At 41.0% G+C, this 13,475-nt stretch overlaps 1 protein-coding gene across 1 annotated transcript in view; it reads left to right on the top strand.

Annotated features, from left to right (window-relative positions):
• The window catches only part of LOC134662648 (tyrosine-protein phosphatase 10D-like), a 63,745-nt gene that overhangs the window by 15,266 nt on the left and 35,004 nt on the right, over nucleotides 1-13,475 (top strand). Inside the window, exons 5-11 of the mRNA XM_063518921.1 lie at nucleotides 3,000-3,174; nucleotides 3,870-3,993; nucleotides 5,000-5,178; nucleotides 5,823-5,937; nucleotides 6,724-6,845; nucleotides 8,028-8,193; nucleotides 9,662-9,741. Of these exons, the coding sequence (XP_063374991.1) occupies nucleotides 3,000-3,174; nucleotides 3,870-3,993; nucleotides 5,000-5,178; nucleotides 5,823-5,937; nucleotides 6,724-6,845; nucleotides 8,028-8,193; nucleotides 9,662-9,741 (961 nt within the window). The remainder of the gene's footprint in view (nucleotides 1-2,999; nucleotides 3,175-3,869; nucleotides 3,994-4,999; nucleotides 5,179-5,822; nucleotides 5,938-6,723; nucleotides 6,846-8,027; nucleotides 8,194-9,661; nucleotides 9,742-13,475) is intronic.

The following is a 13,475-nucleotide window of genomic DNA, read 5'->3' as shown; positions in this document are numbered from 1 at the left end:
TTCACGAGAATCAGTTGAGAAATGTGATATGCAAAGGAGAAGAATTCGGACATACGAAAGCATTTTTGCCCAAGTTGAAACGGAGACCTTCGCCAACGCTCGGTCAATGATGGTTTAGGTACAGCTAGCTGCAGAGAAAAGGTACCACCCCTGCATACAATTATCTATCTGGTCGTACCTTTTCTCTGCAGCTGACTGTACACCTATAAAAATGGTTGTCCCTGCTGTAATTTTATACCGGTACCGTACTTTGTATTTCAACCGGTATAGTTTTACCTTTAAAACGAACCGGTATTGATAAATAATAACGGTACCATACCGCTTATACCGTAAAGAAAGCATGATGCAGTCTCTGCTTTGCACAATTATTGTGTGGACAAAATTCTTATAATCACCGAAACATACATACCTACGCACATAATGTCATTGAAATAAAACATTGTTATTTTATAGTAAATTTATATAATACTCGATATATACACATAACAATAACCAGACCGCAGCGGTATTAGACTGTAAGCTTCATCTCTTGTCTCCAAATCCGCAAAAACTAGTTAGTACTAAATGCTGGTCTTGCTGTTATTTTATTCTTGAAGATTATGGCTTGTTTCTTGATTATTGAGAAAAACACGTAATCGCACACATATAGACGGAACGAACGGCAACAAAGTAGGTGTAGACACTAAGACTTTCAGGTATTAAACGAATTACGCTTCGTATTAATAGGTAAGTAATATTTAAATGAATATATAATATTCTCTAACGTAAATACAAGATTACAATTGACATCAAATGTCATTGACGTACAGAAGTCATATACTTTTTTTTAATGATGCAAAATTGATACCAGCATAATGAAAATCAATCCCAATCAGTAAAACGAGTCTTTAAACTTTTTTCATTTTAAGCGGGTTTTGAAGGAACAAGTTACTTAAATTCAATTGTAATCGTATTGTTTTAGGATAGTTTACTGCTGTTTTCGATCGTTACGACCTGTAAATAACAACAAATCAAATTTTAAATAAATTTATTTACCCTATTTTTTGAAATACAATTTATCTACTGGTATACATTTTCGTATGCGTATATGATGAAATGTCTAAATAATGTCAAAAACGAGCTACGGCGACGTACGCGTCTGCTTCGATCCAAGGCCAGCGGCCATCTGACTCGAAGAAGAATTTTGAGTGATGTCGTCAATGTATGGAAATTGTACGAAAGTTTACATTTGGGATTGAATTTCTGTGTTGTATTTGTGAGTAAAAATATAAGTAGATAATAATTTGCTAGTTTAGTTATCTAGCCTTCAAAATCACACAACAACTCAATTACTGTCAAAGACAAAACTGTAATGCGTGTTGCTCAAACGGAACTCCATATTTTGATTTTTGGATACTTTTAGTGTCGATTTGTAGAGAATTACAGCAAATAAAAAATATTATGCCGTGAAGAGCCGGTACACGGCTTCTTCGTGAACAAATTTACGTATAATTTAATGCAGTTATTAAACATTTCTTGAACAAATTGATTGCACAAAGTGAGCTCTAAATCGAAAACGTCATATACCGTCCCCTTAATAATCTTTTATCTTTTGCACCTGACTGCGACTTGTTTGCCGACCAAAGTCGTAAACTTTTTAAAGATTTTTTTACGTTTTTGCGAATCAAACATGCAATAGGTAGCTTATTAATCGCTTTATTATTACTTACTTAATTTTACTACTTAATTTTACAGTGCATTGGTGTTAGCTGTAATGCTGTAAAATTTGTTTTCAATAAATATCAAATATCAAAAATATCAAATATACGCCACAAATGACCATCCTATAGTCTGTGCAGAAAGAGAAGAGTCGTAGAATCCCAACTCTTCTCTTTCCGCACAGTCTCTAACATCATCTTTTTGTATTTTTATCGTGTATTTTTTTTATCTGGACCGTTAAAGGGTTAATCAATACTTGTGACGCAGTTTAATTTTTCCTCAAACTCTGAGGCAGTTTGTTTGCCGTGCGCTGTAATAAATATTAAACACGCTTAAGGTCCAACGACGGTTAGATTAAGAGTGTAGCTGTTAATAAGTACTTACATTGGCTGACCTGCGTGGTCTGCCCGCTGACAAACGCCACTAGCGCCCCGAACACAACCAACAACAACATGACTACAATTGCAATTGACATCAAAATTTTAATTGTCTTTATCAAGTCAAAATCAAGTCGGAATTTATTATCGCTTATCGAACACAGGTGTTCTGTTTATCGCTGATAAAAAAACGAATGATTGGGCAATTATTAATGAGACAATGATGAACGCATCAGAAACAGGATGTATGTATGTCTAAGGTTATTGTATTTATGTAGGACAGCAGTGCAGCAGCAAAGTGATTCAGTATGCTTTGTATTGAATTCAGAGATTAAGTATGACATTTGTGTTTTTTGATTAATTGCGGATTATTGATGTTATTTTCGTAAATGTAATTGAGGAAAGCTTATCTATTTGAATCTTGTTGTTATTGTTGAAAGAAATAAATCAATTAAAACGAATTATATCGTATATCTACCTATACTGAAATGTAAATATATGTGCCTCGAAGCTCGTAGACTACGACGTCGTAGTACATGTGGGCAGTTTTGCACAACGTGTTGGTTCAAAAGTTGTTGGATGCTCCGGGTATACTCATGCGATTTGAATATTATCATACTATTGTGAGGGATATTACAATGCTGATTCTTCAAATTTGCCGCCTCTTCTACTGATTATTTAGCAACAGAGTGGTCAAATCTTGGAACAAACTCCGAGAAGACGTAGTATCGTCCCAAAGTGTCAACGAGTTTAAGAATAAATTAGATAAGCACAATGCAAATTCTACTCAACACTGAAAACTCGTTTGATGACTCTGGATACAGGCATTATCAGTTGTTTCAACTGCCTGCCTGCTTTACAAATAATAATAATAATAAAAATGGTCTTGCCAGACTATTAATTTCAATATTTGTGTTTATACAGCGCCGCCACGCGACCGCTGGCGCCCGTGGTGCGCACCTGGGGCGGCGCGGCGCGGCAGCTGTCGCTGGCGTGGAGCTCTGACGTCAACTCGCGGCAGGACCACTACGAGCTGCGGCACCGCCGCCGGCCCGAGCCCGGCGCCGCTCTGGACGACCCCGAGTACACCTTTAAGACGGTAAGCCTCATTGATGGTGCCCAAAATTTACCCTGTAGGAACTACTCCACACTGTGATGGTTACTATATACTCATTAACAGAATGGACGAGTAGAAGCGGGCACCACGCGAACCTTGGCACCCGTGTTACGTTTGGAGTCCGGTTAGCTCGCAATTGTGAAATGCACACACGTGCTTCCACTGAATAAGAGCGAGTGACGAGAACTAAACGAGTTAAATGAGTCCACCAAGTCCGCCGGCAGTGGAAGGCAAAAGCTGAAACTCTTTCTTGGTGGAAATGTACCACCATTTCACACCGGTCCGTTCAGCCATTTGTCTCCGTTGCCGCTGATTACACTTTTTTGGTGGAAACCGAGCAGGCGGCGCCGCGCGATAACAGTGTATCGCCTTTTCGCGTCAATTCGCAGTTATTCGTATGAGGTAGGTATTATACCTGGGGGCCAAGATAACAACCGTACGTCGACAAACATCAATCAAAAATTAAAAATCTATCGGGATGACAGATGCAACGAAAAGTCACTTGATCGTTTCCATTCATTATTTAAATTTCGTCTGACGTATTCTGCTAACGATTTTCATTTGGTTAGAAGCCCCCTGAAGCATTGCGGCCGGCCGTGGCGCGGATTAAGACAACCCGAAATACACGTTTAAGACTCGCCTTTAACCTCTTTCACTTATATAAGTTTTACTTGCAGATAACGACAACGGACACTAACGCGACGTTGTCCGGCCTGTTCCCGGGCGCCGTGTATGAGGTGACGGTGGCGGCCGTGAGCCACGGGCTGCGTAGCGAGCGGCACACTGTCTTCAAGCCCGTCCGTGAGTCCTTACTCTTCGTAACTGACGCAGACTTTGCCTAATATGACAAAAAACGCCTAAACCTAGTAGGTACCTAAGCTTGCGAGGATCGCATCCGTGTACGTACACACGGCAGATGGGCAAAATCTGCACAACTTTTCAGCTGTTCGTTTTTAATCAAGGGAGAGATCATATTTCCAGCCTCGTGTAGATGCACAAGGCTCCCCATGGCAAGGATAAAACATATCTCCCAATTACAGATGTAGAGATATAATCGGGAGATACGTCTGTTGCATGACTTTATTCATTCATTCATTAATTTCTTTATTGATAAAATATTACGTTTTACATGTCAATTAAGTATTTACATTTCAATATTATAGTATATAAAGATAATTACATTTTACGTTTCAATATTTAACATAATTATATTCTTATATTTAATTTGGTACTTATTTGGTAGTTTTGACATAGGTCATTTAAAATATTTGTTTTGGGTCAGCAATCGCTGTCGACGAATTCATCAATATTATAACACGCCAGGTCTGTTAATAATATTTTAAGTTTGTTTGCAAACAGTCTATCGCACTGTACTTCCGTTATTTCTAGCGGTAGTGCGTTGTATAGTTTGGCCCCCATGACACCGAAAGACTTCCGTGATTTAGCGAGTCTACATCTAGGAATTAATAAAATATTACGCCTGCGAGTGCTCATGCTGTGTGCGTGAGTCGTGTCGAAGTTGTGTAAGTTGGCTCGAACGTACTTACATGCATTCAAGATGTAAACTCCCGGCAGTGTAAGTATTTTTGAGTCCTTGAACAGGTCTTTCGCGGGGTGGTCGTAAGGTTTATGTGTTATTATTCTTATGGCGCGCTTCTGCATTTTGAATGCTTTATCACGGTCAGCTCCTGTGCCCCATAGATCTACCGCTTGGGTTAGTAGGGAATGAAAATACCCATAATAGGCTTTTTTTATGTTATCAAATGATAGGGTTTTGTATCACTTCATGTTTGTTTGATTATCCCAGGTCCTCTGCCTCCGACGTGGATGGGCGTGGAGCGAGCCACGTCCAACTCGGTGGTGGTCCGCTGGCGCGGCCCCGGGTCAGGGTCCAAGCTCGGCGCCTTCCTGCTGCAGTACCGCACGCACTCCGAGCAGAAGTGGACCAAGCTGCCGCCGCTGCAGCCGGACATCAACGAAGCCGAGGTACTCTACGGCTTATGTTGCTGAAATAACGTCTAAGTGCCACTTGCACCATTCCACTAACCCTGGGTTAGCAGAGTTTACCCTGGAGCTACCATGGTTACCAGTACAATTTGACACTGAGTTAACGGTTTAACCGCTTAACCTTGGCTTAGTGGGATGGTGCAAGTGGCCCTAAGAGATGAGAAAGTTTCTTTTGATCGTAGCGTTCACTGCATGCGTTACGAGTCATACGTCGCGCGCGCTAGTCGATCGCTTCGAAAAAGGATAATTCATTTATGTGTTATTTTTCCTGTCAGCAGCAGAAGTTGCTAAGCGGGCGAGGTGTTCATAATTACCTTATTTATTTATTTATCGTATGGCATTAAAGTTGCTGGATTTAAGTTAAAAATTATTCTAGAGATTGATGTTTGCACTCTTCATATACTCGATGGCCCTTTCACTGAGGTTCATAATTACCTTGACGCGCTCTTATTCTCTTAACAATAAAGTCGCGTCAAGGTTATTTTGAGCACCTCGCCCGCTTAGCAGCTATTGCTGCTGACTGTATTGTGAAAATAGTGTTATGTGTACGTTTTTTATGTGTTAAGTTTGTTGCAATGTATTTGTTTTTCATGCTTATGTGACGTTTTTATATGTGGACGCAGGTTGTGGACATGACACACGGCGAACGTTACACGATCCAACTGGACACGCTGAGCGAGGCGGTGGCGGGTGACAGTGTGGACAGCGGCGAGCCGCGGGAGGCCGACCACACCGTCCGTGAGTACTGAGTCATGTGTGACAGGGGATATGACGCATGTTACACAAGCCAGGCACGCTGAGCGAGGCGATGGCGAGTAACAGCGGGAACAGGGAGGCCGACCACACGGTCCGTGTGTACTGAGTCACGTGTGACAGATGCAAGTTACACAAGGCAGGCACGCTGAGCGAGGCGGTGGCGGGTGACAGTGTGGACAGCGGCGAGCCGCGGGAGGCCGACCACACGGTCCGTGAGTACTGAGTCATGTGTGACAGCGGGACATGATGCATGTTACACAAGTCAGGCACGCTGAGCGAGGCAGTGGCGAGTGACAGCGGGGACAGGGAGGCCGATCACACGGTCCGTGAGTACTGAGTCATGTGTGACACGGGGACATGACGCACGTTAGGACAAGCCAGACACGCTATGCGAGTCCACACCGTCCGTGAGTACTGAGAGTATGTGTGACACGGGGGACATGACGTGACGCACGATACGACAGGGAGGCCGTGAGTCCAGAGAGTAAGAGAGAGAAAGTGAGTGAGAGTTGTAACCGATGTGTACATGATTATTTCATGTGTGACGCAGAGGGACATGACGGACAAACGTTACACGATCCAGCTCGACACACTGCGTACTCTGAAGGGTAGAAATATGTATAAAAGAGTGATAATTAGTCAGTAGGATACAGTTGAACAAAATCTCTTTTTTGAAGTAATATAAATACTCATACGCGTGCACGCTTGTGTAATCCCATGTATATTATTGTAGACATATATTTTGATAAATATGTTAATCACCCTCAGGCCCCAACCCGGTGTCGAACGTGGCCGCCCTGGTGGACACGCGCAACATGACGCTGGAGTGGCCGGTGCCCGCGGGCCGCGTGGAGCGCTACGGGCTCCGCTGGTGGCCGCGCCCCGACGAGGTAGGTGTCCTGTCCCGGGGACACGTGTTTCGTGTCCCACGTGGCACACGAAACCAATAATTTTCGAATTATTTTATACTCGATATGTAGGACTCAGTTGTGTTTTTAGGTTACGACTTCGTATTATTAGATTGCCCAATTAGAAATGAAGTGATTAGCAAAGAACGAAAAAATACCGTTTCCGTTCCCATACAAAAAATACCGGTATCCGATCCCTGCACGAAACACAGCGCACTCGAAACGCGAAATAGTAAATTTAAATTGCCATTTCAGCCATGAAATATGAGTAATTCAATAGGACTTGCTAACTATGTAAACAAACCGCCATACTAAAATTGACACTGAATGTCAAATTACTAGTAACTTTTGTTTACATAGTTAGCAAGTTCTATGGAATGACACTTTAGACAATTTGGACGTATCATTGCACAACTTACATATTTTTAAACTCCTTAAACTCATTATCCAAGGAAAGATCCAAGGGAAAAGATCATCCGGACGAAGACGTAACTCATGGGTCAAAAATCTCCGTACATGGTCAGAATAAATAATAGTACTAAGTACAGAAGACTCACTCTCTAACAAAACGTGTCTGTTACGACATAGAGAAAAAAATACATAGAGTGCTCACTCCATACATCAGTTTTAGTACCAAAAAGACTATTAGCATCTAGCATCGAGTAGCGGAACTATCAGTACTGCTACTTGACAATAGATGTAGCACCGACCGGAAAGTCTTATGCTGTTGAGATAAGACTTTCCGGTCGGTGCTACATCTATTGTCAAGTAGCAGTACTGATAGTTCCGCTACTCGATGCTAGATGTAGACACTGAAATTAGTAGTCTGAACTGATGTATGGAGTGAGCACTCTTGTCTTTATTTCTCTATGGTTACGATCAGCACAGATATGGCCGCTAGGTGGCGACAGCGCCACGCGCGGCTTATGGCTTTCCCCAAAATTGGGGCCGAACGGATATACCTGTAGCAAAGCGACGAAATCGCGGAGTTAGACACGCCTGACATGGTTCAAACAGAGCAAACGCTCATTATTCCGCGCAGTTGTGTCTAAAGTTCGTATAGCCCCCCCCCCCCCATGATAGCCAACCTCCGGTACAGAAATTTCATAGTAAACTACAGCTACGTCACTCAAAAGGTAGTTTGACTTTTTTCTTAATCTTTAGGTCCCCGACGCGGTGCCAGCCGCGCGGAACTTGACGGCCGAGCCGGGCGTGAAGACTGTTAGAGCCCTGCTCGACGCACTGGAGCCGGGCGTGGGGTACACGTTGACGGTACACGCCGTGTCTTATAACCTGACCAGTGATCTCTTCACTATGGAGACAAGGACCCGTGAGTAACTATAATAATTATACAAACTATACATATAAAGTCGGCGCAACGTAAGAACCAATATTTGACAGTTATGACAACTAACATTTTATTCTCCCGCACGCACCATAGGAGGATTTTGGATTTGCAATACCCAGTAAAGTCTGTAAGATTATTAATTTTATTGGCATGTCTTTGATATATAATAAAAATAAAAGTATTATTTAAAGATATATGTATACAGATTCGAAGTTAAAATATTCTTAACCTACGTTCAAGGATGGAAATAAAACATTTTTACATTTTGTTTACCATAATTCGGTGTTGATTTGCCAAGTTTTCATTTGATCAAACTTTTTTTTTAAATCATCTGTTTTTCATCAGTACACCTTGACAACTATACAGTGTGTGGCCTACAACACGGGCGAATAATTAAAACGCAGATTCTACTCCTCAACCAATAAAACTTTTGTTCAACAACTTTTTGAAATTATGTAGTCTTAAAATTGTCCCTTTTTCAAACAAACTAAATAATATTTTCAATGTACTTTAAATTCCGTCTAATTGACATTGCCCGTCAGTCTTGTCACCGTACAGGCATAATCAATTTCGTAATACATTGCGTGTTCGAATAAATTTTAAAGTGTTTTAAAATACAAACCACAAGTTATTTTTAAAAGTCGCTGAACAAACATTGTCTAGTTTGAGGAGTAGAATCTACGTTTAAATTTTTGGCCACACACTGTATACAGGATGTTTTTGTTATGGGGTCCCGTTGTTTCCCATAAAGTTGAGTTTTAGGCTACTTATTGACCCCCCGCTTAACCCTAACTTTTCAGGATTTTCGTCAGGTTATCCTATAGATGGGTTAAGTTAGGTTTGTTTTATGGCAATTCTGTAAAGTGACGCGATTCTGAACCAAATAAATTATGACTAATGAAAATGCGGGCAAACAATACATTATCACTTAAAACTATTTGGGAAGCAATAGAGACCCTTTTGTTATCACTGATCATGATCAATCTCTGACGGGTGAATAATTATGTAGTGTAGGTCATACTGAACAACTTTTACTGTGGGGCTAATCCCGAAAATCCTCAGAGTTTGGTCAGTGATAACAACAGCACCCTGTAGATATTGCACTATAGTTCGTTTTTTTAGCATTAGAAATAAGGTAAACAATCTTGATGTGTCTTTTAATTGAAAAACACATTTTAAAAATAAGTTACGGCAAATATGTAACAATTATGAATATAATACGATCATTTATATTCTTCTGCTTTCATAAGTAATAGTTACTGATTTTTAAAAAGCGTTTTTCAATTAAAAGACATGTCAAGATCGCTTACCTTCTTTCAAGTTCTTTCTAATGTTAAAAAAACGAACTATAGTAGGTAAGAAGAGACCACACACACATCAATACATCGTGCATAGGCAACAATGTGTCAGCTCTAAATATTTTAGATATAGAAGTGTGAAATGTTGTCAGGGCCGCTGATACAGTCCGAGATGACGATCGTGAACGAGCCAGAGGCCGAGGTCGGCAACGACACGCTGCCTGCCATTAGAGTGAGTACGAATTCATACAAGGAAATAGAAATAGAAAATATTTATTTGGCGTAAAAAACATACGTACGACAGCAAATTAAATAAAGAAACGTACACCAAATAGGATGCCGCTCTGCATAAACAGTGTCTGTGAGACACGGCGCTGGTTTTTGGGACACCCAAAACTAAAAACTAATAAAAACTACTAACAAGAGTGGGAAAAAAGCATTTTCCGACAAGTGATGTATAAGTAACAGTAACTGTAAGTGTCGACAGGAGTGGGGAATCGCCAGTTTTTAACTAGTGTCATTTAACTCGGGAAGAAATATTTCTGATATACACATAAATCACCTTACCGGGATTCGAACCCGGGACGTCCTGGTTCGTTGACAGGGTCACTACCGACAAAAAAAACCTCTTAAAATAAAAACACTAGTTAACAAGAAAGACACACTTCAAAAAACACTAGAAAAAAATAAATTAATTAAAAATTAAAAAACACGACTGCAGTTTAAAAGCGAACTGAAAAGCTAGAAATAATTTTTAGTTAAGTTAGGTACTCAACTTAATGAATGTAAAATAGAATATATAAGTGTTCAGTCAGGGTCGTAAACAGCAAACGAAAAAGTTTAGGCTCAGTTAGGATCGTGACTGTACCTGTATATTTTATTTCGATGCAGTCGGGGACCTGTGAATGGGAAAATTTCAATATATCAAGGTCCCCGACTGCAATCGAAATAAAATATACAAGTACAGTCACGATCCTAAATGAGCCTAAACTTTACCGTTTGCTGTTTACGACCCTGACTGAACACTTATATATTCTATTTTACATTCATTAAGTTGAGTACCTAACTTAACTAAAAATTATTTCTAGCTTTTCAGTTCGCTTTTAAACTGCAGTCGTGTTTTTTAATATTTAATTAATTTATTTTATTTTATACATTTTAGTGACCATACAAACAAACCACATTTTTTATATGATTTAAGGCACTTAAGTTGCTTCAAGGAGCTTTCATCATGTTGATGTTTGATATGCTAGCATAAAACGTGCTTAAAAACCTAAATAGGTCGGACCCAAAAACCAGGCGTATTGAAAAGTGCTATGGCTTTAATATCTCTGCAACTACATAATTATTTACCATTAGTTGGCTTTCGGCCTTCGCAATTAAGATACTTGAGGAAGCTGCAGAAAGCGTGCACCTTTCTTACGTTCCGGGCCTTCGGCCCTACACGAAGCTCGGCCTTCGGCCTTTGCAATTAAGAATCTTGGGGAAGCTACAGAAAGCGTGCACCTTTCTTACGCTCTGGGCCTTCGGCCGTACGCGAAGGTCGGCCTTCGGCCTTCGCAATTAAGAAACTTGGAAAAGCTGCAGAAAGCGTGCACCTTTCTTACGCTTCGGGCCTTCGGCCCTACGCGAAGCTCGGCCTCGGCCTAAGCAATTAAGATACTTCGAGCTGCAAGAAACCGTGCACCTTTCTTACGCTCCGGGCCTTCGGCCCTACGCGAAGCTCGGCCTTCGGCCTTCGCAATTAAGAAACTTGGAAAAGCTGCAGAAAGCGTGCACCTTTCTTACGCTTCGGGCCTTCGGCCCTACGCGAAGCTCGGCCTCGGCCTAAGCAATTAAGATACTTCGAGCTGCAAGAAACCGTGCACCTTTCTTACGCTCCGGGCCTTCGGCCCTACGCGAAGCTCGGCCTTCGGCCTTCGCAATTAAGATTCTTGGGGAAGCTGCAGAAAGCATGCATCTCTCTTACGCTCCGGGCCTTCGGCCCTACGCGAAGCTCCGCCTTCGGTATTTACAATTAAGAAACTTGGGGAAACTGCAAAAAGCGTGGACCTTTCTTACGCTCCGGGCCTTCGGCCCTACGCGGAGCTCGGCCTTCGCAATTATTTGGGAAATACTTGGGGAATTTACAGGAAGCACGCACCTGCCTTACGCTTCGGAGCGTCGACCCTATGCGGAGTTCAGCCTTCGGCTTTCGTTATTAAAATACTTGGGGAAGTTGCAGGAAGAGCCCATCTGTCTTAAGCTACCAGTCTTTGCTTCTCGTAAAATATTGTTTCACAACAGTAGCACGTGTGCTCCTGGATTTGCAAAATTTGTCGTGCAAAATTAAAATCATCATCAAAGACCTGCCTTCTACAGTCATGGTAATAGTGTCGCATACCTGAGAGACTTTCTTCACGAGAAGAATTAAGGTATCTCTTGTGCACGTGCTGACGCCGAGTACTCGCGACTTTGCGTCAACCTAGTGTCACGTGCAGTGGGAGACTCTATATAGCTCCCGGACAAGTGATGCGTGTTCACGCATCTGAGTAAGTCTTGCCTCGTGAGCAGCAGGAGACTCTATCTCCCTCATCATTGAAGCATACTCTCGCTTCTGTGCCAAACGCTTATCACGAGATTTGGGAGACTCATGCTCACGCATTAATGAAGCGTGTAGGCTCATCTGAGTCAGCCTTGTAGAACGCGCAGACAAGGATTCCTCTTGTCGTCTTTGTGACATTTGTGAGCGATTTGTAGCTAAACTTGCTTCTTTTTGGTTGGCTGTTTCACGCCTTACTAGGGAATACCTATTTTGGGCAGATTTTTTGGAAATACTCTGCTTTGGTTCGTTAGACAGTTGAGAATAATGTTTAGACATGCTTTCTTTCACGATGTCTAGCCTATTTTTGCGAGAACGCGGCAATTCATTCATACGCTTATCGAAAGCTTTACGTGCCCTACTTGTTTTTTTCGAAAGAGCCATTTTCCATAGAAAACTGTTACATTCTATTCAAAGTCTCAAGTTAAATCTTATAATAAACAGCACAATATGTTTATTCAGAGTAAGTACCTAGTCAATCGTTCAAACCGCAGTTCAAACCGTTCCTTTCGTATTTGACACTTTCGCAATTGAAAATAGCGTAAGCGCCACGTATGACGTTGTCGTATATAGCTGCAAAGAGAAATGTCATTATCGCGATGTAGAACATTTCGTATTTTCTCTCCAACGATACAATTAAATATATAACTTATATATATTCGTATGATCGCCTTAAAAAATCCTTTCTTTTAATATCCCATTCAATAGATTTAGACAATTCATTTATCTCTGCGTTATACTTATATTTTGTAAAATCTTGTTCTACCAAATAAATAGTTTAAACCATATTTTGTGTTCAGTTTTAGAATCGTCTTTCAAAATCCTTTATTTTAATACCCAACTCGATAGGTTTATAAGTTTTATTTTTGTTTCGGTTGCACAATTTGCAGTGCATAATCCGCCATATTGGTTTTGTGATGACGTCACATAGCCTATGTTACTCGGGATGACGTAAGGATTCCAATGATATCTGTGGTATCTTGAAATAAAACGCAGGTTACACAATTAATTAATGCTGTATTCCTTCGTTATTGTCTTACAAAACTAGACGCCATCTTGGTTGGAGGGCAAGGGCGAGACAGACAGCCGTAAAGGCTGACATACACGAGTCGGTATACTACACTCTCCCCCAACAGTTTTAAAGAGTCCCGTGAAATGTTACACTCTATCTTAAACTAGAACTTATTCTTAAAACAATATAACCTTAAGGAACTGTACTTAGTTAACAACTTCTTTCGCTAGCTAAAAGAACAGACTTTATTTATTGTAGTTAACTTTTCACATAACATACTTATTTCTACGTTTACTCTTGGCATCACACATACGTGCACATCCTAGGATGTCCTACGAGTATCTTATTCTAATAAACTAAGGCTACAATTCAA

This window comes from Cydia amplana, chromosome 3 (genome assembly GCF_948474715.1).
Source record: "Cydia amplana chromosome 3, ilCydAmpl1.1, whole genome shotgun sequence".
NCBI classification, from domain to species: domain Eukaryota; kingdom Metazoa; phylum Arthropoda; class Insecta; order Lepidoptera; family Tortricidae; genus Cydia; species Cydia amplana.
The sequence above is the reverse complement of the archived record's forward strand: the minus strand, read 5'-3'. Positions and strand labels throughout refer to the sequence as shown.